At 54.4% G+C, this 25423-nt stretch overlaps 1 protein-coding gene across 1 annotated transcript in view; it reads left to right on the top strand.

Annotated features, from left to right (window-relative positions):
• Positions 1–654: 654 nt before the first annotated feature.
• Positions 655–25423, top strand: part of LOC140404668 (tumor necrosis factor ligand superfamily member 13-like) — a 29823-nt gene continuing 5054 nt past the window's right edge. The window contains exons 1-5 of the mRNA XM_072493310.1: positions 655–811; positions 10983–11127; positions 17060–17107; positions 18389–18501; positions 25190–25331. Of these exons, the coding sequence (XP_072349411.1) occupies positions 725–811; positions 10983–11127; positions 17060–17107; positions 18389–18501; positions 25190–25331 (535 nt within the window). The 5' untranslated portion in view covers positions 655–724. The remainder of the gene's footprint in view (positions 812–10982; positions 11128–17059; positions 17108–18388; positions 18502–25189; positions 25332–25423) is intronic.

Genomic DNA, 25423 nt, shown 5'->3' with positions numbered 1-25423 from the left:
AACCCGCACATCTTTGGACTGTGGGAGGAATCCGGAGCACCCGGAGGAAACCCACGCAGACACGGGGAGAACGTGCAGACTCCGCACAGACAGTGACCCGGTGGGGAATCGAACCTGGGACACTGGCGCTGTGAGGGCAGCACTGTCCACCACTGTGCCACCTTGCTGCCCTCACATGCTCTGGCCTGTATGTACACTCAGCTTCAAAAGCTGAATGTTCTCTGCTTTCTGTCATTCAGCCAGTTTGGCATCCGAACTGCTCCTGTCTCATTAATCCAGCTTTTTGATTTTGTTGACAAAAGCTCATCAGTGTTGGCAACTGCGCTGCATTTTCTAACTTGAGCAATCGTCGCAGCCAAGTCAAACCCAGAACAAGGCTTTGATGACCCACGTCGCTGTTGGGAATCTGTACCAGTGGGCGTTATTTGACTGTCAGACAGTTTCCCTGTTCATTACACCGTGACCTGGCCCCAGTGCAACTTCCCCTCCCACTTCAGTCTCCGTAGCAGCTCCTGCAACAGGCTGGCCCTGCGTTTTCTCCTGGTTCAGACCTGCCTGCCTGCTGCCGAGAGGGAGGCGGAGAGGGGAGGGTGGGTGGGGGGGGCGGCGGGGGCGCGCGCGCGCGCGCGTTGTGAAGCAGATGGTGTCACCGGTCTCCGTGGGGGTGGCAGCTCTGGCTGGAGTCTTGCTGTGCCTGGCGGTCCAGGTCTTGCAGTCGGCGGAGATGGCGAGGCTGAGGAGGGAGCTGCAGGGGCTGAGGGAGGAGTGCGACGCCTGGGGCGCGAGGGAGGACGTCGGCGAATCACTGGACGTGAGTTTGTAACCGTTTCACCCGGCTAGCGGGCGCTGTGGAAGCGCCCGGCGTGACCACCCCCCCCCCCGCACGCGTACAGAGACCGACTCTCTGAAAAAGAGAGGTCAAGGGGGAAGTGTCAAAGGCGCTAATTGTCATCTGTTGGTTAATTGGCCTCCTCGAGTTCCATCAAGAGCTAAGAGGTGCAGTTGTAAGAGATCAGAGTTTGGTGCAGCACTGTAAACTCTGGGAGTAAATGCACCGATTAGCTACTACAGGAGCGGGCGTGGATGTTTTTTAACGCAGGATAACTAGAACCAGGAACGCGTGGCCTGAAAGGGCACAGGAGCAGATTTAATAGCAAATCTCCAAGAGGGAAATTGATATGCTTACAAAGGGGCAAAACATTCCAGGTCAATGGGGGTAGGGCTGGGAGGGGGTGCGGGGAGATGAATGAAATGAGAAATTAAAATCACTTATAGTCACAAGTAGGCTTCAGTGAAGTTACTGTGAAAAGCCCCTAGTCGCCACATTCCAGCACCTGTTCGGGGAGGCTGGTACGGGAATTGAACCGTGTTGCTGACCTGCCTTGGTCTGCTTTCAAAGCCAGCGATTTAGCTCTGTGCTAAACAGCCCCTCTCTCAATGGGCCACCTTCTGGGTGTCAAGTTACTGCCCGAAGTATTTCAGGAGCACGCTATCTGGATGTCTCTAGGATGTGTCACCCACCCACCTATGACCTATGACCTCTCACCACCTCCTGCCTCACCCACCGTGCCCTCGGAGGACAGCTTGACAACTCACTTAAGGATTTCCCCAAATCCTCAAAGGAATTAAGGATGGACATCCCGCCTCGCGAAAGCCCGGGAGAGGAATCAACCGGGGCTTTTAAAAGATGTTTTCTATTTCTGCCGCCCCCCCACCCCGCACCTCTCATTGTACTCAACCCATTGTGAAACTTCCGGGATAGGCAGAGTCTGTTCCACTTTTAGATCGGCCGTTGGGGGTGAGAGTGTGGGGGGAGGCGGCTCGAGCGACCAATGGCGGGAGAGCGGAAGGGGGCAGTCAGGAAACCTGCGGGTGTAGATTCAGAATCGGCAGCCCTGACGCATCACGTTATTCTGTTCAGACTGAGCAGTTGGGCCCACGTTGACAACAAGCAGAACTTGTATTTATATAGCACCTTTGATGTGGTAAAACGTTTCCCCCACCCCCCACAAGGTGTTCCACAGGAACGGTCATCGACAAAGTTTGACACCCGGGCCACCTGAGGAGGTATTCGGGGAGTCATGCGACCGTCCGGTCAGAGGGGTTGGTTTTCAGGAACGTGATACAGGAGAGAGAGAGAGAGCGCGATAGAGAGGCGGAGGGGTTGAGGGAGAGTATTCTCAAGTTAAGGCAGCTGAAGGTACGGCCGCCAAAGGTGGAGCGATGGAAATGGGGGATTCTCGAGAGGCCGGAGTTGTATGAATGCAGAGATCTCCAAGACGGTTTCAGAGATTTGGGGGGGGGGGGGGAGGCGAGGCCACAGTAAACACCAGGGTAGGAATTTTTAATTTGAGACTTTGTTGGACCAGATGCAAGTATTGATCAGCGAACACAGGAGGGTAGTTGGGGGGGGGGCGGCTGGTAACAGAACGGGGTACACGTTAGGACAGGAGGCAGCGATGGATGTATTTAAGTGTTGGTCCTGCCAGAGAAGTCAGTGCACTCATCTATGGGGTACGCACATTAGCACGCCAGGAAACACTATGATCAAACGAGCTGAGGGTAAAGGAGATGTACCGACGCACAGTGCCAGCCGTGTGTACCGTCTACAAGATGCACAGCAGGAACTGACCAAGGCTCCTTAGGCAGCACCTTCCAAACCCACAGCCTCTACCATCTAGAAGGACAAGAGCAGCAGATACCTGGGAACCCCACCACCTGGAGGTTCCCCTCCAAGTCACTCACCATCCCGACTGGGAAATATATTGGCCGTTCCTTCGCTGTCGCTGGGTCAAAATCCTGGAACTGCCTCCCTAACAGCACAGTGGGTGTACCTACACCACAGGGACTGCAGCGGCTCAAGAAGGCGGCTCACCCACCGCCTTCTCAAGGGGCAATTAGGGATGGGCAGTAAGTGCTTGGCCCAGCTAGCGACTCCCATAATCCATGAAAGAATTTTTAACATGACCGTTCGGTTGAAAGCACGTGAGCAATAAAGGACGGCTACTTTGGTTGAACCAATCGTGGAGGTTTGACCTCATGACCTCCACCTCTGACCCGCCCTCCGTCAGCCAATCAGAAAGCGAGCAGATTCTTTGCGACCTGAAGTGATGGTTCTGTGCTCAGTATAACAGTCTCTTTGCCCCCCCCCGCCCGCCCCCCCCCCCCCCTCCCCATCTCTGAAACAGTTTTCGTGTCGGAAGGAGCGAAAACCTTCAAATAAAATTTGGAAGTCTCTTTCGGAAGACCCGCTGGGTTTGAATGAAGGCGCCCGGGGAAGACACGGGAGGATTGGAGACCCCCTCATTCGGGGAGGAGGGGAGGTTTCACACCGGGACTGTCCCGGCCACTCCAGATACTTCCCCCTTAATCTGGAACATTCTGCGGCGACTCGCTGACGCACTTATTAACTGACGGGCCTTTGTTCTGACAGGTACTGATGTAAATCATGTGGTTTCTCCTCTGCTGATTCTGATTTCATTCTTTCATTCAGTTGCTCTGGAATGACAGGAGGCTGCCACTAAGAGGAAAGATGTTGCTTTTCAAGCCAAACTCTGAGATGGAGGGGGGGTGGAATAAGGAATTGTTAATCCTTGTCTGGGAATTAAAAGATTAATTGTCTGACTATGTTGCAAGCGGAGCTGGGAAATGATAAAAGGAACGCATTGACCAGAAGCTGAACTGTACCCAGCCGTAAAAATACTGTGGTTACCAGAGCACGTCAGAGGCCAGGAATCCTGCGGAGAGTAACTCACCTCCTGACCCCCCCCCCCCCACCCCAAAGCCTGTCCACCATCTACAAGGCACAAGTCAGGAGTGTGATGGAATACTCTCCGCTTGCCTGGATGAGCGCAGCTCCGACAACACTCGAGAAGCTCGACACCATCCATGACAAAGAAGACCCGCTTGATTGCTCCCCCTTCCACAAACATTCACTCCCTCCCCCACCGACGCACAGCGGCAGCCGTGTGTACCGTCTACAAGATGCACGGCAGCGACTCACCAAGGCTCCTCAGGCAGCACCTTCCAAACCCACCACCTCTACCATCTAGAAGGACAAGGGCAGCAGAAACATGGCAACCCCACCACCTGCCCTAAGCCACAGTGGCGCAATGGTTAGCACTGCTGCCTCACAACAATAGTGATATGGGTCTATACGACCCACATTTCACCGGGCTGGGGATGTGGTGTTGGAGCCAGGGAAGACAAACGAGGCGTTTCGGGAGTACTACCAGGGACTTTATGAGGCGGACCCCCGAGGAGGGGGACATGTGGTGGTTTCTGGACGAGCTGGAATTTCCCCAGGTGGAGGAAACAAAGAGGCAGGCGTTGGAGGAGCCCCTGGGGCTGAGGGAGGTGCTGGATAGTATCAGGGGTATGAAGTCGGGGAAGGCCCCTGGGCCGGATGGGTACCCGGCGGAATTTTGTAAGGAATTTGCGGCGGACCTGCCACCACTTCTGTTGGGGGCGTTTAATGAAGAACTGGAGAAGGGGGAGATGCCGGAGACGAGGAAGCAGGCGGCAATCACACTAATCCCGAAAAAGGGGAAGGACCCGCTGGTATGTTGATCGCATGAAACCATATCACCAATGAACACGGATGTGAAAGTATTGGCTAAGCTGTTGGCGGGGAGGATAGGGGACTGTGTCCTGGGGGTGGTTGCAGAAGATCAAACAGGCTTTGTGAAGGGCAGGCAGCTCATGAGTAATATAAGACGGCTGTTGAATGTGGTGATGAATCCGTCGGGGGCTCTGGTAACGGAGGTGGTGGTGTCCGTGGACGCGGAGAAAGCATTTGATCAGGTGGAGTGAAGGTATTTCAAAGTTTTGGGAAGATTTGAGTTTGGGCCAAGATTTGTGACATGGGTGCGGTTGCTGTGTGTGGCACCAAGGGCGAGGGTGAGGAGAAATAATTATGAGTTTGCTAACTTTGACTTACACAGGGGTACGAGGCAGGGGTGCCCGCTGTTTGCGGTGGCCATAGGCCGTTGGCGATGGCTCTTCGGGGGTCGGCGGAGTGGCGGGGGATTATGAGGGGACAGAGGGGGCATCGTGTGTCGCTCTATGCTGATGACCTCTTGCTGTATGTTTCAGATCCGTTGGAGAGTATTGGAAGGATTATGAGCCTGCTGGGGAGGTTTGGAGGGAGGAATCTTGTAAGGGGTCTAGTTTGAGGGCTATGGTGACGGCAGCATTGCCAATGGCTCAGAGTAGGTATTCAGGGAGCCCAGTGGTGCAGTCCACGGTGAAGATATGGAATCAGCTGAGGAGGCATTTTAGGGTGGAAGGGATGTCGGTGCTAACGCTGCTGTGCGAGAATCCTGGGTTTGAGCCGGGGGGGGGGGGGGGATAGTGTATACAGGAGGTGGAGGGAAGTGGGCCTGGTCAAGGTGAGGGATCTGTATTTGGAGGGAGGGTTCGCCAGTCTGGAGGAACTAAGGGGGAGGGTAGAGCTGCCGACGGGGAGTGAGTTCAGGTATCTGCAGGTTAGGGACTTTGCACGAAAGGTCTGGAGGGGGGTTCCCTAGGTTGCCGGATACACCCTGCTCGGGAGACTGCTTCTTCCGGATGTGGAAGGGGAGGGAAGAATTGGGGATATATACAAGTGGCTGGGGGAGCAGGGAGGCGAGCGGGTGGTGAAGATCAAGGAGAAATGGGAAGCGGAGATGGGAGGGGGAGATCAATTGGAGAGTATGGAGTGAGGCACTGCGTAGGGTAAACGGGACCTCTTCTTGTGCGAGGATGAGCCTGTTACAGTTTAGGTGGTGCACAGGGTGCATATGACTCAGGCGAGATGAGTGGGTTCTTTCAGGGGGTAGCAGATGAGTGTGAGAAGTGTGGGCGGGGGCCAGCGAATCATGCACACGTGTTTTGGGGTTGCGGAAAGTTGGGAAGATTCTGGGCGGGAGTGTTCGCGGTCTTAGCCAGGACAGTGGAGGAGGGAGTGGACCCGGACCCTTTGGTGGCGATATTTGGGGTTTCCGAGAAGCCGGAGCTCATGGAGAGGAGGAAGGTCGATGTCGTAGCCTTCGTCTCTGATTGCACGGTGGCGGATTTTACTGGAGTGGCGGTCGGCATCGCCACCGGAGGTAGCAGCATGGTTGGGTGACCTGTACGACTTCCTGCGGTTAGAGAAGATAAAGTATGAGTTAAGGGGCTCAGCAGGGGGTGTTTGAGAAAAGGTGGGGGATGTTTGTGACCGTGTTTGAGGAGCTGTTTGTCACGGGGGAGGGGGGCGGGTGAAAAAGAGGAAAAGTTTGTACAGACTGTATAGTTGATTGTTGGGAAGTATGTTTCCCGGGGCGTTTATTTGCTGTAACTTGTTTTGACACATGTTTGTAATAAAATACATTGTTTGAAAAAGGAATGGGCACGAAATGCTGGGCCCAATTCCCATGAAAGAATTTTTTAAATGACTGATTGGTGGAAAGGCCCAGCGCTTGCGCAATACAGGACGCCAACTTTGGCTAAACCAATCGTGGAGGTTTGACCCCATGACCTTCACTCTGACCGCCTCCAGCCCCTGACCCAGTCCAGTGGAAGGCCATGGTTGCCAACGCCCTCTTAGGGCCTGGGACCCGGAGGAGGTTTTTTGACAGCTAGACATAGAGAAGATGGTTCCATTTGTGGGGGGGGGGGGGGGGGGGGGGTTAGAGGGTGGAGGTGGGGGGACCATACATAGGGGCCAATCAATCCAGTTGGGAGTTCAGGAGAAGCCTCTTTCCCCGGAGAGTGGGGAGAGTGTGGGGAGGCTGCGGCCTCAGTCCGGAGCCGCCGCAGTCGGGAGAGGGCCGATTCGTGGGCGGGGGGCACTGTGGGCGGGCGGTCCGGGGCGCACGAGCGGCCAAAGGGGGGGTTGGGCACTACGTTTGAATGACCTGTTGGCGAAGGCTCAAGAAGAATCCAATTGGTCGACGAGGAGTGCATTCATGTTCCGATTGGCTGTGGGAAGGCAGGCGCTATGGGGATGCACATTTCAGGCGACCAATGGGAAGAGAGAGGCTGGGGAGGTCAGAGGTGATGAATGCTCCTGCAGTGTTGTGGATGGGAGCCAATGGGAGGACGCAGGAACTGAGTCTCAAGAATGTGTTCGTCGGAAAGCTGAGGACTGGAGCCAGAAAATGAAGCAAAACCCTCAAGGAGAATTGGATACGTACAGTAAAATCCTGCCAAAACCGGGGAATTAAACCACAAATCCACGCTCGATGGAGATTGGTGATAGCTGCAGAGGCCCTGGTAATGCGTGAATGACAAGGTGAGATCATCCAGGATTGTATTGGGCGGTGGTGCATGCTCGAGGGGCTGATTTGCCTCACCCTATTTCTGTTCTCGAATGCGTCACTCTGTCACCCAATATGCCTACAAACGCGACCTCTGTCAAAAACAACAGGCTGAAATGCGAAATGAAAGTGAGGAAATGTGTGAAAAAAGTCTTGCTGGAACCTTGAATTGAAAAATATGTTAGCTCCAGAAAAATCCCGTAATCTCTTCCTGTCACCTTCAAGATACAGTCCCCCATTCCACCACTGCGTTCAAACATGTTTTCGAGCTGCGAGGGGCGTGAAGTCCCAGAGCACCTCAGTGGCCCATGGGGCACCAGCGAGGGAGACGGGGAGCGCGGGGCAACCCTCGGACTCTTCAAGGTCATCGGCCTCCTCAAGTCGGCCAACATTCTCCCGGGACGATGGCCCAGTCTGTCAGTCTCGCCATGCAGCCTACGGCATCGGACATCTCCGGCGAAAGGCGGGGAAAGAATCTGGTTCCAACCGCGTCAAGTGGGCGTAGGCTCGATCGAGACGTGTGGGGGGGGGGGGGGGGGGCGCGGCCATTTTGGAGACAATCGCCTGCCGTTGCTGCCGTCACCACCCCACCCCTCACCGCGTACCGTGCGGAAGGCGATATCGTGCCTTGTCTTGGAGATGGACGCCATGTGGTCTAACTCCACTCTGATTGGTCGGTACATTCATGGCCCTGTGTGATTTACTCCTCTGGCGGTGGGAACGGTCGGCAACTTTGACACGACTGGGGTATTTTGGGTCATCAGAGGTTGACTCATTGTACACGAGGGGGGGAAACCTTTGTCGGGGAAAGAGCTGGGGGTGGGGGGAGGGGAGGGGGGGACAAATTGGATAGCTTTGTCAAAGAGTGGGCACAGGCACGATCGGTCGCCTTCGGTGCTCTGCCCTTCGACGATTCTTAAGCCCGCAGGAGATCGTGGAAGCCAGTAGCAGGCGGCGAGTTCAGAGTCGGTATTTAGGGGCGGCGCGGTGGTGCAGTGGGTTAGCACTGCTGCCTCATAGCGCTGGGGTCCCGGGTTCGATCCCAGCTCTGGGTCACTGTCCGTGTGGGGTTTGCACGCTCTCCCCGTGTCTGCGTGGGATTCCTCCGGTTTCCTCCCACAGTCCAAAGGTGTGCAGGGTAGGTGGACTGGCCACGCTAAATTGCCCCTTAATTGGAAAAAATGAATTGGATACTCTAAATTTATATTTAAAAAATTAGCAGAAGTTCATTCAACAACAATTGGGCAGCACGGTAGCATCGTGGATAGCACAATTGCTTCACAGCTCCAGGGTCTCAGGTTCGATTCCCGGCTTGGGTCACTGTCTGTGCGGAGTCTGCACATCCTCCCCGTGTGTGCGTGGGTTTCCTCCGGGTGCTCCGGTTTCCTCCCACAGTCCAAAGATGTGCAGGTTAGGTGGATTGGCCATGATAAATTGCTGTGTCCAAAATTGCCCTTAGTGTTGGGTGGGGTTACTGGGTTATGGGGATAGGACGGGGGTGTGGGCTTGGGTAGGGTGCTCTTTCCAAGAGCCGGTGCAGACTCGATGGGCCGAATGGCCTCCTTCTGCACTGTAAATGCTATGATACTAACAACCTGCATTTGTACAGAACCTAGAGTGTTGTGGAACATCCCAAGGGGCTTCCCGGGAATGTCCTCAGACACAACCCAACACCAAGCCCCCAGAGAGACAGGTTGCCAAAAGCTCAGTGAAAGAAGTCGGTCAAAGGAGCCTCTGAGAGGAGGGGGAGAGAGAGGGGTGGAGAGATTTTTTTTTGGGGGGGGGGTCGAATTCCAGAGCTTAGGGCCCCCCCCCCCCCCCCCCCCACCACTCAGGCAGCTGAAGGCACAGCCGCCAATGGGGGAGGGATGGGAATCGGGGATGAGCAGGAGGCCGGAATCGGATGAGGGCTGGAGATGGGGAGAGTTCGGGAGAAGGGGTGCGCAGGGGATTGAGAAACATGGATATAAGGTTAAAATGAAGGCGTTTGATGGCCCTCAGCGGCAGTCAGCAAGTACGGGACTCTGTGCAAGGTCCCGTCCCCCCCCCGTCCCCACCCCAGTTTCTCGTCTAGCTCTCCGCGCCTTTCCTTTGAACCGTGCTTGAAAAAATGAAATTAAATGGAAAAAATGAAATGAAAGTCGCTTATTGTCACGAGTCGGCTTCAAATGAAGTTACTGTGAAAAGCCCCTAGTCGCCACATTCCGGCACCTGTTCGGGGAGGCTGGTACGAGAATTGAACCGGGCTGCTGGCCTGCCTTGGTCTGCTTTAAAAGCCAGCTCTTTAGCCCAGTGTGCTAAACCAGCCCCTTCTTCTGGGAAATTGGGAGCATATTTATCAGATCCATCAATGTTCATTCACATCTTTCAGAGGGAAGCCTTGAAGCCAGCGAAGATAGAGAGAGAGAGAGGTCATCACTCCAACTCCTCTCTATTATTCTTAACAAGGCCGAGAGCCGTACCCTTTGGCATATTTGCAGACAGTCATTTTTTTTTTTGTTACTCCGAAGGGATCCGGAATGCGATCCTGGATCTCTAAGGATGTGGGGAAAAGCAGAGACAGTGCGGTTGTATGGGCACCCCCCCCCCCCCCCCCCCCCCCACCTCCCCCCCCACCTCCCCTCCCCTCCGTCGAACCAACAGTCGGCTGCCAAAGGACAATTTCCCAATAGAAATTCCCCTTCTGACTTCCCAAAAAGATTAACTGCGGGTCCTTCAGCCAGCTGGACGAGGTTCAGGAGCAGCAGCAGGGCCTCTTACCAGCTCCAGATAATGTCCCCCTTGGTGAATGCACTGGACGAATATAAGCTTGCATTGGCGTGGCGGCCTACCCCCTCCCCAGTTGGCCCCCCCCTCCCCAGGGGCTGACTCTGAGGCGCTTTGCCACCCACGAAGTGCTTTTTGAGACATCACTGCGGTGGCGCTGGGAAGCGCGGCAGGCAATTTTTACACAGCGAGATCCCATGTTGCTGCCAACCAGATAATCTTTTTTTTTAAAAATTATCAGCGTGGATTGTGGGGCAAACATCGGCCCTGCCCTTCTTTTGAAAATAGTGGCCGCGGGGCCTTTTACATCCGCCTGAGAGGGCGGGGGGTGTGTGGGGGTGGGAGGTGGGCCTCGATTGAATACCTCTTAGAAAGAACAAAGAAAAGGACAGCACAGGAACAGGCCCTTCGGCCCTCCAAGCCTGTGCCGATCATGACGCCCGAACTAAAAACAAAACCTTCTGCCCTCACTTGGTCCGTATCCCTCTATTTCTTCCCTATTCATGTCCCCAAAAGGGAGCGGTTGGCACCAACCCGATAGTGTGTACTGCTGGCAGTGCAGCACTCCCTCCATGCTGGTATTGTCGGTCAGGGTTATGTACTCAAACATCTGGACTGGAATTTGAACCAATGGCTTTCTGACACAGATAAAATTGCTGGGCCATTGGGTAATGCTAAAGTATTAATGGGTGTGTGAGGAGATATCCAATTCAAAGAATCCACGGGAGCCAGTCGATGTTGGCTCAGCAATTGACCCCCAGATCCAATGAACGAATAAAGAGAAAATAGGAAGAGTCATGTCAAGTACAATCTCTCGCTTGTGCGAAACAATTTGGGAATTTTCTGCATTACTTCCGTCCTAAGTTGAGGCCCAAAGGGCACCGGTTCACCTTGTGTTTTTTAAGATTGACCCTCTGACCCTGGCTCTCCCCACAGGTCTCGCCCGGGTTGGGTAACACGAGGCCCCTACCTCAGCTTCGGGACTACACACATGCTGCCCGCGCACGCACCGGGGAACCAGAGCGGCAAGCACTCCGCGTGGAACGAGACTCCGAGGGCAAGCACAGGCACAGACAGAGGAGTGAGCGAATTATTTCTTTTAGTCTGCTTTCCTTTAACTGTCTGTCATCGGGCCGGGCCTGGATAGGGCGTAGACCTCGACTGCATTCGGGGCACTGTGTACCAATCTCAGAGACTGTGTACCAACCTCAGAGACTGTGTACCAACCTCAGAGACTGTGTACCAATCTCAGAGACTGTGTACCAACCTCAGAGACTGTGTACCAACCTCAGAGACTGTGTACCAACCTCCGAGGCTGTGCACCAATCTCAGAGGCTGTGTACCAACCTCCGAGACTGTGTACCAACCTCCGAGACTGTGTACCAACCTCCGAGACTGTGTGCCAATCTCAGAGGCTGTGTACCAACCTCCGAGACTGTGTACCAACCTCCGAGACTGTGTACCAATCTCTGAGACTGTGTGCCAACCTCAGAGACTGTGTACCAACCTCAGAGGCTGTGTACCAACCTCCAAGACTGTGTACCAACCTCCAAGACTGTGTGCCAATCTCAGAGGCTGTGTACCAATCTCAGAGGCTGTGTATCAACCTCACAGACTGTGTACCAACCTCCAAGACTGTGTACTAATCTCAGAGACTGTGTACCAACCTCCGACGCTGTGTACCAACCTCAGAGACCGTGTACTAACCTCAGATACTGTGTACCAACAGCAGAGAATATGTACCAATCTTAGAGACTGTGTATCAACCTAAGAGACTGAGTACCAACCTAAGAGACTGTGTACCAACCTAAGAGACTGTGTACCAACCTGATTTACTGTGTACCAACCTGATTTACTGTGTACCAACCTGATTTACTGTGTACCAACCTGATTTACTGTGTACCAATCTCAGAGACTGTGTACCAATCCCAGAGACTGTGTATCAACCTCCGATACTGTGTACCAACCTCCGATACTGTGTACCAACCTCCGATACTGTGTACCAACCTCCAATACTGTGTACCAACCTCCGATACTGTGTACCAACCTCAGATACTGTGTACCAATATGAGATACTGTGTACCAACATCAGAGACTGTGTACCAACAGCAGAGAATATGTACCGATCTTAGAGACTGTGTACCAATCTGAGATACTGTGTACCAATCTCAGAGACTGTGTACCAACTCAGAGACTGTGTACCAACCTCAGAGACTGTGTGTCAATCTGAGATACTGTGTACCAATCTCAGAGACTGTGTACCAACTCAGAGACTGTGTACCAACCTCAGAGACTGTGTGTCAATCTGAGATACTGTGTACCAATCTGAGATACTGTGTACCAATCTCAGAGACTGTGTACCAACTCAGAGACTGTGTACCAACCTCAGAGACTGTGTGTCAATCTGAGATACTGTGTACCAATCTGAGATACTGTGTACCAACATCAGAGACTGTGTACCAACCTGAGATGCTGTGTACCAACCTGAGATGCTGTGTACCAACCTGAGATACTGTGTACCAACCTCGGAGACTGTGTACCAATCTCGGAGGCTCATACCAACCTGAGATACTGTGTACCAATCTGAGATACTGCGTACCAATCTGAGATACTGCGTACCAATCTGAGATACTGTGTACCAATCTCAGAGACTGTGTACTAACTCAGAGACTGTGTACCAACCTCAGAGACTGTGTGTCAATCTGAGATACTGTACACCAATCTGAGATACTGTGTACCAATCTCAGAGACTGTGCACCAACTCAGAGACTGTGTACCAATCTCAGATACTGTGTACCAATCTCAGATACTGTGTGCCAATCTGAGATACTGTGTACCAACATCAGAGACTGTGTACCAACCTGAGATGCTGTGTACCAACCTGAGATACTGTGTACGTACCTCGGAGACTGTGTACCAATCTCAGAGGCTCATACCAACCTGAGATACTGTGTACCAATCTGAGATATTGTGTACCAATCTGAGATACTGCGTACCAATCTGAGATACTGCGTACCAATCTGAGATACTGTGTACCAATCTGAGATACTGTGTACCAATCTCAGAGACTGTGTACCAACCTCAGAGACTGTGTGTCAATCTGAGATACTGTGTACCAATCTCAGAGACTGTGTACCAGCTCAGAGACTGTGTACCAATCTCAGATACTGGGTACCAACCTGAGATGCTGTGTACCAACCTGAGATACTGTGTACCAGCCTCCGAGACTGTGTACCAATCTCGGAGGCTCATACCAACCTGAGATACTGTGTACCAATCTGAGATACTGCGTACCAATCTGAGATACTGCGTACCAATCTGAGATACTGTGTTCCAATCTCAGAGAATGCGTACCAACCTGAGATACTGTGTACCAATCTGAGATACTGCGTACCAACCTGAGATACTGCGTACCAATCTGAGATACTGTGTTCCAATCTCAGAGAATGCGTACCAACCTGAGATACTGTGTACCAATCTGAGATACTGCGTACCAATCTGAGGTACTGCGTACCAATCTGAGATACTGTGTTCCAATCTCAGAGAATGCGTACCAATCTGAGATACTGCGTACCAATCTGAGATACTGTGTACCAACTCAGAGACTGTGTACCAACTCAGAGACTGTGAACCAAACTCAGAGACTGTGTATCAATCTGAGATACTGTGTACCAATCTCAGAGACTGTACCAATCTCAGAGACTGTGTACCAATCTCAGAGACTGTGTACCAATCTGAGATACTGTGTACCAACTCAGAGACTGTGTACCAACTCAGAGACTGTGAACCAAACTCAGAGACTGTGTATCAATCTGAGATACTGTGTACCAATGTCAGAGACTGTACCAATCTCAGAGACTGTGTACCAATCTCAGAGACTGTGTACCAATCTCAGAGAATGTGTACCAATCTGAGATAGTGTGCCAACCTGAGATGCTGTGTGGCAATCTCAGAGACCGTGTGCTAATCTCAGAGACTGTGCAGCAACATCATGGTCAGCACAGTGGTTAGCACTGCTGCCTCACCATTCCAGTGACCCAGCTTCCATTCCGACCTCCGGTGACTGTGCGAAGACTGTACGTACTCCCAGTGTCTGCATGGGTTTCCTCTGGATGCTCCCACGGTCCCAAGATGTGCAGGTTAGGTGTATTCGCTGTGTTTAATTGCCCCTTTGGGTGGGTTTCAGGGATAGAATAGGGGATTGGGCCTAGATAGTGTGACCTTTCAAAGGGTCAGTTCAGACTCGATGGGCTGAATGGCCCCCTTCTGCACTGATGGGATTCTGTGAATCTCAGAGACTGTACCAAAGTGAGATCCAGTGTGCCACTTTCTGAAGCTGTGTACCAATCTGAGGGACTGTGTGCCAATCTCAGGCGCTATGTGCCAATCTCGGAGTCTGTGTGCCAATTTCGGAGTCTGTGTACCAATCTCGGGGTCTGTGTACCAATCTCGGAGTCTGTGTACCAATCTCGGAGTCTGTGTACCAATCTCGGAGTCTGTGTACCAATCTTGGTGTCTGTGTACCAATCTCAGGGGCTGTGTACCAATCTCAGAGACTGTGTACCAATCTCAGAGACTGTGTACCAATCCCAGGGGCTGTGTACCAATTTCAGAGACTGTGTGCCACTCTCAAGGGCTGTGTGCCAATCTCAGGGGGGGTGTACCAATCCCAGAGACGGTATGTCAATCTCAGAGACTGTGTGCCAATCTCAGGGGCTGTGTACCACTCTCGAGGGCTGTGTACCAATCCCAGAGACTGTATGTCAATCTCAGAGACTGTGTGCCAATCTCAGGGGCTGTGTACCACTCTCGAGGGCTGTGTACCAATCCCAGAGACTGTGTACCGATCGCAGAGACTGTATACCAATCCCAGGGGCTGTGGACCGATCTCCGAGATTGTGTACAGATTTATCTCCATGGGCCGGAGAGTATACAGACTGACACCCCTCGTGCAGCCCTGGAGGAGTCCTGCATTGTCGAGCCTCAACCAACATCACTAAAACTGAGTAACTGGCCATTTACACATTGCTGTTTGTGGGATCTTCCTGTGCACCAATTGGCTGCTGCCTTGCCCACTCTACCACAGCGAGTGCACGTCAAAAAATCCTTGATTGGGCCTGACGGACTCCTCGAATGGCTGCTACGGCAATTGTATGTCCATACTTAACATGTCAACAAATCTGCTTTTCAACCAAAACTTTGCAAATGTCTTTGCAAAGCCCGTCCGGTATTGGAAACTGTCTCTCAGACTAATTCAGGCCAGATGGACCGACTCTTGGGTCGTGGCAGAGGGGGCCCGAAATCACAATCTGTCTCGTCTGCTCTTCACTGAGCGTGAGTGGCTATTTCCGTTCCAGTAACTCACCATGTCCTGGAGTAGCATCGCAGCTTGTTCACATCTGTGTTCGTAGAATTTACAGTGCAGAAGGAGGCCATTCGGCCCATCGAGTCTGCACCAAGCCCACACCTCCACCCTATCCCCATTACCCAGTAACTCCACCCAACACTAAGGGCAATTTTGGACACTATGGGCAATTTATCACGGCCAATCCATCTACCCCGCACATCTTTGGACTGTGGGAGGAAACCGGAGCACCCGGAGGAAACCCACGCACACACGGGGAGAACGTGCAGTCTCCGCACAGACAGTGACCCAAGCCGGGAATCGAACCTGGGACCCTGGAGCTGTGAAGCAAGTGTGCTAACCACAATGCTGCCATGCTGCCCGTTAAACAGCAACCACCAACAACTGCTGTTGATGTGGCACTGGCTACAATTCACAGCCCTCTGGCTACCGAGGCCTCTTCGCAAAGTCAGCCCGCGATGGCTGACCCCTTAACCTCAGACCATAGCGTCCCGTGTTCCTCAGTCAGTCGGGGAAACCATCCTCCCAGCAATTTACCCTCAAGAACTTTGTATGTTTCAATGAGATTCCCGCTCATTTAGGGAATATAGGCCTAGTCTACTCAATCTTTCCTCAGAGCACAATCCTGTCTCCCAGTCTGGTGAGTCTTTGTTGCATTCTTTCCAAGGCAAGTACATTCTTCCTTCTGTACGGGAGCTAAAACTGTACTTAGTACCAGTGGCATTGCCTCGCCAAAGGCTTGTACAATTTAAGTCAGGCTTATTCACTCTTATCCTCCAATCCCCTTGTGGTAGTCACCACTAGTTGTATTACATGTATTACGGCACTGCCCGTATAGTAGAGGTGCATGGGTAAATCCCTGCCTGCTGGCTCCGCCCAGTAGGCGGAGTATAAATGTGTGTGCTCGCCGGTGCTGCAGCCATTCTGGTCCCAGCTATAGGAGGCACTGTGGTGATGTGCATCAATGTAAATGCATGTAGGCTAGCTAGGCACTAGAGGGAGCAGCAGAGACATCACACACACACACTCAACCAATAGATCAGTAAGATAGGACACGACCAATGGGCAGTCACGATACACACAGAGGTGACACTACCACAGGGGGGCATTACACCAACCCATATATAAAGGACACAGCACACATGATCTTCCTCTTTCCAGTGGAGACAGTCAGTGAGTACAGACACAGGGTTGATTCAATATTACACCCACCACGTGGATTGCAGCAACTGGTTAGTCAGTCTGGGTCGCTATAGTAGGATTAGCAGTACTGTCGAACCCGAGTAATAGAAGTGTAAATAGTTTAATGAACGTGTTGAAGTTATCTCCACGTCTGATCCTTCCTTTGTCAAGAGCACCACAAGGAAGCCGCTTATGTTACGCCTACAACATAACAAATCAGGCACAACATCTTTGCTCAATAAAGCCTCGATTATTTCACTACTCTCGTCTTTGTGGTAATTGATAGTGCATCACCCCTCAATGGGGACTTAGAGTTATTGATGAAGGGGGGTTCATGGGGGGGAGTTTGAAGTGAGTTTTGTTGTCCGGTCGGTTTGTTAATATCCAAACGCGATGCCACGGGACGGGTTGGAGAGGGTAGCGTGCTATAATCACCGTGACTGACCTTTGTTCTCATTTACTACAGGAAGAAACTCATTAATCCACCTGGTCCCATCCTCTTACAGATCACAGGGTGAGTGAGGCTACGGCACATGCGGGGCTGGGCCTTCAACAATAATGATCAAAATGAGAGGTCCCAAGGGACAGAATCCCAGAGTCTTGTATCGTCCATTCAACCTTGAGGCATTCCATTCGGGATGTGTGAGAGGGAAGGGTAGGGAGGCGTGTTAGACATCTGGGGAGGGAGGGGGTTGGACAGCGATGTGGGGAAGGTGGAAGGAGGGACAGGGAGATGGGGAGAGGCGGGGAGGGGGTGCGGAGATGCAAGGGAGATGGAGGAGAGTGGGAGGGGAGTGAAGTGAGAGGGGTGCAGTGGTGGGAGGCTGACAGTTGGCAAGGGAGTGGAGGGGGGAAGAGTTGGAAAGTCAGGAACAATCAATTGATCATGTAGTGAAAGAGGTAATTAATGAGAATGTCTCGATAGCCCCCAGGGGCTGTTTGCCAATTATCAGACAGCGAGTGGTTCAGGTCAGGAAAACACGACCTGGGAGAGTGGTGGAGGAAGGTTCAGTCGAACCATTCGAAAGGGATGTCAGCCGTTATCTGAAAAAGATGAATGCGCGGGACTGCTGGGGGAAACGGCACAGGGTGAATTGCTCAGTGGGCGAGCCGGTACAGCCACGATGGGCTGAATGGTGGAACAGGCCAGAGGGGCTGAATGGCCTCCTCCTGCCCCCACGTTCCAGGACGCTCGGAGGGTGTGTTAGATTTAGGTGTGTGTGTGGGGGGGGGGGGGGGGGGGGGGGGGGGAATGATGCGGTAGAGACCAGAATAGGAATGAGGCAGGGGTGAAGGGTCACGAGTTGAATTTTTGGGAGGGGTAACACAGTCAGGTAGGGCACGACATAGAATAACCAGCGATGTCCCAATGGCAGGTGGAGGCGGGTAGATGACCAGATCGGCTGTGATGCCACCCACAGTTGAATTGCTTTGCACTATTGACTGTCCTGGCGTCTGAGTGAAGAGTGGGTAAGATGCAGGGTGACATCTAAGTGACTAAAGAGTGAAGTGGAGCTGCAGAGGTGGACTGGAGGGAGGTTTGTAATATTGATCTGAATGGTAACGTGCTCTGTCTGTCTCACTCTCTCTGTCTGTCTCTCACTCTCTCTGTCTGTCTCTCTCTGTCTCTCTGCCCTCTCTGACTCTCTCTGTCTGTCTCTCTCTCTCTCTCTGTCTCTCTATCTCTCTCTGTCTCTCTGTCCCTCTCTCTCTCTCTCTGTCTCTCTGCCCTCTCTCTCTCTCTCTGATCCTCTCTGCCCTTTCTCTCTCTCTCTCCCCCCAATGCTTCTTGTAGGGGATAGTACCGTTATTCACTGGCAGAAGATCTTACACACCGGAGAGTCCTTTGAACAGAACAACAGTACAATCGCCATTAAAGGGAACGGTTACTATCTCATTTACACTCAGGTAGGACACAGGCGACATCCTGCGAGCAGTCAGCGGGCATGTGGTTCGAGAGAGGGCAAGCACCCTGCCCCAGGGTCAGCTGAAAGGAGAGAAGGAAAGAAAGACCGGGAGAAGGACAGAAAGGAAGAATGAATGCATGAGGAGAGGAATTAATAAATAGACGAGAGTGTGAGTGAGTGAAGGAAGGGAGGGAGGAAAGTAGGGAGGGAGGGAGGGGGGAGGGAGGAAGGGAGAGAGAGGGGGAGAAAGGAAGGGTGGGAGGGAGTGAGGGAGGAAGGGAGGGAGAGAGGGAGGGAGGGAGGGTGAGAGGGAGGGAGTGATGCACGATCAATTGCACAAAGACTAAAGTTGGGTACAACTGTGGCTTTATTACAGTCAGATGCGCGGCCTCCTGCTGCAGCTGGCGAAATGGCAGGGCACTGGAGGTCGTGCATATTTATACAGTTCTCCGTGGGCGGAGCCAGCCGGCAGGAGCTACCGGCGAGCCTGTAGTGCAGGTCCTACCTTACATCTCCTATTACAGTGGTTCACCACATTCACCCCCTGTTAAAAATGAGTCCGGCGGGGGGTGACGTGAAACTAGATACAATTAGTGCAATTATGTACAGTGGTAGGGAAAGAAAAGTCCATGTTGACGGTCCGGAGTCCGTCAAAGGTTCAGCCGGTCCGGTGCTTTGGTGCTTCGTTGGGAGCGGGGTAACGGTGGCGGCGAAGTCGGTGCTGGCGGTGGCACCGATGGTGGTGATGGCGGTGCTGATGCTGGGCAGTCATCGGGGAACTCCGGGAGCATGCAGAAGTCCTCTTCGTCCTCTTGTGCGGAAGAGGGGAGGGGGGGTGGTCTGGTGGGGTCAATATTGGCGGCGCGGTGGGAGGTGGGGTGGGGGGGGCACATTGGTGGGGGGGGGGGTGTTGGGGTGGAACCTGACGGTGCCAGGTCCCTGAGTGAGACAGTATCTTGGCGGCCGTCGGGGAGCTCAACGTAGGCATATTGAGGGTTGGCGCAGAGCAGGTGAACCCTGTCCACCAAGGGGTCCGCCTTGTGGAGTTGGAAGTGCCTACGGAGAAGGACCGGTCCTGGAGCAGCGAGCCAGGTCGGGAGCGACACCCCGGATGTGGACTTCCTGGGGAAGGTAAAAACACGTTCATGGGGTGTGTTATTAGTGGCGGTGCACAATAGTGACCGGATGGAGTGCAGAGCGTCAGGGAGGACCTCCTGCCAGCGAGAGGCTGGGAGGTTCCTGGACCGTAGGGCCAGCTGGACGGCCCTCCAAACCTCCCCATTCTCCCGTTCTACCTGCCCGTTTCCCCAGGGGTTGTAGCTGGTCGTCCTGCTGGAGGCTATACCCCTGCTGAGCAGGAACTGACGCAGCTCATCGCTCATGAATGAGGATCCCCTGTCACTGTGGATGTAGGCGGGGAAACCGAACAGAGCGAAGATGGTGCTGAGGGCCTTGATGACGGTGGCAGACGTCATATCGGGGCATGGGATGGCGAAGGGGAATCTGGAGTACTCATCGACCACACTGAGGATGTACGTGTTACGGTCGGTGGAGGGGAGGGGCCCTTTGAAATCCACGCTGAAGCGTTCAAAGGGGTGGGAAGCCTTCACCAGGCGCGCACGGTCCGGCCGGTAGAAGTGCGGCTTGCACTCCGCACAGACCTGGCAGTCCCTGGTGACTGTCCTTACTTCCTCGACGGAGTAGGGCAGATTGCGAGCTTTGACCAGATGTTACAATCGAGTGACCCCCGGGTGACAAAGGCTGTCGTGTAGGGCCCGGAGTTGGTCCACTTGTGCGCTGGCACATGTACCTCGGGAGAGGGTGTCTGGGGGCTCGTTTTTACCGGGGCGATACAAGATCTCGTAATTATAGGTGGTGAGCTCGATTCTCCACCGCAAGATTTTATCATTTTTGATCTTGCCCCGCTGTGTGTTATTGAACATGAAGGCTACCGACCGTTGGTCCGTAAGGAGAGTGAATCTCTTACCGGCCAGGTAATGCCTCCAATGCCGCACAGCTTCAACGATAGCTTGGGCCTCCTTTTCGACGGATGAGTGTCGGATTTCAGAGGCATGAAGGTTGCGGGAAAAGAATGCCACGGGTCTGCCTGCCTGGTTTAGAGTGGCGGCAAGGGCGATGTCTGAAGCGTCGCTTTCTACTTGGAAAGGCAGTGACTCGTCCACTGCGCGCATCCCGGCCTTGGCGATGTCTGCTCTGATGCGGGCGAAAGCATGTTGTGCCTCGGCCGCAAGAGGGAATTGGGTGGACTGAATGAGTGGGCGGGCCTTGTCCGCATAGTTTGGGACCCACTGAGCGTAGTAGAAAAAGAACCCCAGGCAGTGTTTGAGGGCCTTGGGGCAGTGGGGGAGGGGAAGTTCCATGAGGTGCATGCGGTCGGGGTCAGGCCCGAGAAGTCCGTTTTGGAATATATAGCCGAGAATGGCTAACCGGGTCGTGCTGAACACACACTTCTCTTTGTTGTAGGTCAGGTTGAGAAGAGTGGCAGTGCAGAGGAATTTATCGAGGTTGGCATCGTGGTCCTGCTGGTCATGGCTGCAGATGGTGACATTATCTAAGTACGAAAAGGTGGCCCGCAAACCGTACTGGTCGACCATTCGGTCCATCTCTCTTTGGAAGACCGAGACCCCATTTGTGACACCGAAAGGGACCCTAAGGAAGTGGTAGAAGCGACCGTCCGCCTCGAAGGCAGTGTATGGCCGGTCCGACTTCCGGATGGGGAGCTGGTGGTAGGCGGATTTCAGGTCACTTGTTGAGAAGACCCGGTACTGCGCAATCTGATTGACCATATCAGATCTGCGTGGGAGGGGGTACGCGTCAAGCTGCGTGTACCGATTGATGGTCTGGCTGTAGTCCACGACCATCTTGTGTTTCTCCCCAGTTTTAACCACTACCACTTGGGCTCTCCAGGGGCTGTTGCTGGCCTCGATGATACCCTCCTTAAGCAGCCGCTGGACTTCGGACCTGATGAAGGTCTTGTCCTGGGTGCTGTACCGTCTGCTCCTATTGGCAACGGGCTTGCAATCCGCAGTTAGATTGGCAAAAAGGGAGGGGGGATCGACCTTGAGGGTCGCGAGGCCGCAAATGGTAAGGGGGGTAAGGGCTTGCCGAATTTGAGGGTGAGGCTCTGGAGGTTGCACTGGAAGTACAGGCCCAACAGGAGTGCAGCGCAGAGATTAGGAAGGACATAGAGGCGGAAGTTACTAAATTCTACGCCCTGGACCATGAGGGTGACTGTACAAAAGCCTCGGATCGGGACGGAGTGGGATCCGGAGGCTAGGGAGATCCTTTGATTGGCAGGGTGGACGGCGAGGGAGCAGCGCCTTACCGTATCTGGGTGAACAAAGCTTTCGGTGCTCCCGGAGTCCAGCAGGCACGAGATTGCATGGCCGTTGATTTTAACCGTCGTCGACTCGGTGGCCAGGTTGTGCGGGCGAGATTGGTCCAGCGTCATCGAAACGAGCTGCGGGTAGCCATCGGATGCTTCGGGTGGCGAGCGTGTGCGGTTCGAATGTCGGGATGTCTGGAGACCCGGTGGGGGACAAGATGGCAGCGCCCATGGTGCACACATTGCGGGGTCGGGACAAGATGGCGGCGCCCATGGCTGAAGGGGGACAAGATGGTGGCGCCCATTGGTCGCACATGGACCCGGGAGGAGAAGATGGCGGCTCCCACTGTGCATCTGGCGTGGGGGAGGGGGCGTTAGCGGGCGCGATCGCAGCGACTGCGCGGGCCTGGCACACAGCTGCGAAGTGGCCCTTTTTACTGCAGGCTTTACAAACGGCAGTGCGGGCCGGGCAGTGTTGGCGGGGGCGGGGGTGCTTCTGCTGACCGCAGAAGTAGCAGCGGGGACCCCCGGGTTGCGCGGATCGGCGTGCAGCGCAGGCGTATTGGGAAGGCAGGGCCCCGGCTGAGGAGGTCGTCGGCGGGGTCCAGGAGGCGTAGGAAGGAGTAGAAGGGTGGGCAGCGCGGTGGGAGGGGTAAGATTGTACGTTGCGGGATGCGACCGTCATGGAGAGCACCAAGGTTTTCGTCTCCGCCAGTTCGAGCGTGGCCCCTTCCAGTAATCGTTCTCGGATGCGGTCCGACGCAATCCCCGTCACGAAGGCATCGCGCATGAGGAGATTCGCGTGTTCGGCGGCCATGACAGTCTGACAGTCACAGTCCCGGACGAGTGGAATTAGGGCCCGCCAGAAGTCTTCGATGGACTCACCAGGTAGTTGCGAGCGGGTGGCAGGTACATGCCTGGCGAAGAGCGTGTTCGCCTTCTGCGCGTAGTGTTCCTTAAGGAGTTCCATTGCTTGTGTGTAAGTCGTGGCGTCGTGGATCAACGGGAACACGCTGGAGCTCAGTCTGGTGGACAGGACGTTTATCTTCTGAGCCTCCGTTGGCGCGGGGTCCGCCGCGTTGATGTAGGCCTCAAAACATGCTCGCCAGTGAGTAAAGTCTTTCCTGGCGTCGGGCGAGTGCGGATCCAGCTGCAGGCGATCGGGCTTAATTCGGATATCCATTCGGTGGAAAATCTGACTAATAAATTGATGCACGATCAATTGCACAAAGACTAAAGTTGGGGACAACTGTGTCTTTATTACAGTCAGATGCGTGGCCTCCTGCTGCAGCTGGCGAAATGGCAGGGCACTGGAGGTCGTGCATATTTATACAGTTCTCCGTGGGCGGAGCCAGCCGGCAGGAGCTACCGGTGAACCTGTAGTGCAGGTCCTACCTTACATCTCACATTACAGTGGTTCACCACAGAGAGGGAGGGGGGAAGGAAGGGAGGGAGGAAGGGAGGGAGGGAGGGAGGAAGGAAGGGAGGGAGTGAGGAAGGAAGGGAGGGAGGAAGGGAGGGAGGGAGGGAGGAAAGGAGGGAGGGGGAAGGAAGGGAGGAAGGAAGGGAGGGAGTGAGGAAGGGAGGGAGGGAGGAAGGGAGGGAAGGAGGGAGGGTGGAAGGAAGGGAGGGAGGGAGGAAGGAAGGAGGGAGGGAGGAAGGGAGGGAGGAAGGGAGGGAGGAAGGGAGGGAGAAAGGGAGGAAGGGAGGGAAGGAGGGAGGGTGGAAGGGAGGGAGGGAGGGAGGGAGGGTGGAAGGGAGGGAGGGAGGAAGGGAGGGAGGGAGGGAGGAAGGGAGGGAGGGAGTGTGGAAGGAAGGAGGGAGGAAGGGAGGGTGGAAGGGAGGGAGGAAGGAAGGAGGGAGGGAGGAAGGGAGGGAGGGAAGGAGGGAGGGTGGAAGGGAGGGAGGAAGGAGGGAGGGAGGGAGGAAGGGAGGGAGGGAGGAAGGGAGGGAGGGAGGGAGGAAGGGAGGGAGGGAGTGTGGAAGGAAGGAGGGAGGAAGGGAGGGTGGAAGGGAGGGAGGAAGGAAGGAGGGAGGAAGGATGGAGGGAGGGAGGAAGGAAGGGAGGAAAGTAGGGAGGGAGGGATGGAGGAAGGGAGGGAGGAAGGGAGGGAGTAAGGAAGGGAGGGGGGAGGAAGGGAGGGAGAAGGGAGGTGGAAGGGAGGAAGGGGGAGGGAAGGGAGGGGGTGGGAAGGGGGAAGGAAGGGGGGAAGGAAGGGAGGGAGGAAGGAAAGTAGGTAGGGAGGGACGGAGGGAGGGAGGAAGGAAGGAAAGTAGGGAGGGGAAGGGAAGGGTGAGGGGGGTGGGGGGAAGGGAGGGAGGTGGGAGGGAGGGAGGGGGAGGGGGAAGGGAGGGGGTGGGGGGGAAGGGAGGGGGAGGGAGGGGGAGGTGGGGGGGAAGGGAGGGGGAGGGAGGGGGAGGTGGGAGGGAGGGGAAGGGAGGGAGGGGGGAGGCGGGAGGGAGGGGGAGGGAGGGAGGTGGGAGGGAGGGAGGGGGAGGGGGAAGGGAGGGGGGGGAGGGGGAGGGGGAAGGGAGGGGTGTGGGGGGGGAAGGGAGGGAGGGGGGAGGCGGGAGGGAGGGGGAGGGAGGACTCAAAACGGTCCACATTTAGTGAATGACTCTGGTCGTCGACAGGGAACGCAAGTGAGGATTGTTGCTCAGGACCCTGTGCAAACCCCCTCTTCTGTTTGCTGTTCCCATTGACAAGTTGGGTCGGCAGACAGGGCCTCAAGTTAAATCTCATCTGAAGGCGGAGCAATGGGTCGGTCAGTTCAGAGATCTTTCACCTTCTGTTACTGCGGCAGTGCGCCCAGAACCGGGACGTCCGCCTTCTGCGTCCTGACGCGGAGTCTCGGGGAGATCCCAGGGAAGCCTAGCGATAGGCCCAACATTGCCTCAAACTCTGAGCACCGCTTTTAAAGGAAGAATGTCAAGGCGTGGAGAGGGTGCAGCAGAGGTTTACCAGAATGGCACAGGGGTTGAGAATTAATGTGGAGGTTGTTCTCCTTTGAGCAGAGACAGTTCAAGGCCTTGAAAACCATGAGGGGTTTTGATAGACTAAATGTGGAGGGAATGATTCCAGTGGCAGGAGTGTTGGTGGTTGAAGCTAATTGGCAACCAGAGAGGGAGATGAGGAGAATTTTATTTTCACAGCAAATTGTGATCTGGAAGCAGATTTGCTGGAGGCCGGTGTCTCTGTAGCAGAGACTGGTGATGTTGAGATTTCCTCTTTTGAGAAGGGTCTACTGTACTGAACCAAGGGATGGGGCTGGGAGTTGGGGAGGAGCTTTGTACACCTCTAACGTTGACTGGTCTATTCTAACACCTTCCCCTCTTTGCCCAGGTCCTGTATCAGGACAGGACGTTTGTCATGGGTCACGTGGTAAAGAGAAGAGAACAGAGGAGGCAAAATGAGGGGGAGACACTGCTCAGATGCACGCAGAATATGCCAGCTGATCAGCCTTTCAATACTTGTTACAGTGCAGGTAAGTATCTGTCTATTCTGCTGTGATTGGTTTGCGTAGAAGCGCTCCCATTCGCACCATCGCCCGGGGTCCTTTTGTCCCTGTTTGTTGAA

The sequence above is a fragment of the Scyliorhinus torazame genome, chromosome 31 (assembly GCF_047496885.1).
Source record: "Scyliorhinus torazame isolate Kashiwa2021f chromosome 31, sScyTor2.1, whole genome shotgun sequence".
In the NCBI taxonomy this organism is placed as follows: domain Eukaryota; kingdom Metazoa; phylum Chordata; class Chondrichthyes; order Carcharhiniformes; family Scyliorhinidae; genus Scyliorhinus; species Scyliorhinus torazame.
Note: the sequence above shows the minus strand (reverse complement) of the source record. Positions and strands in the feature narration are given on the sequence as shown.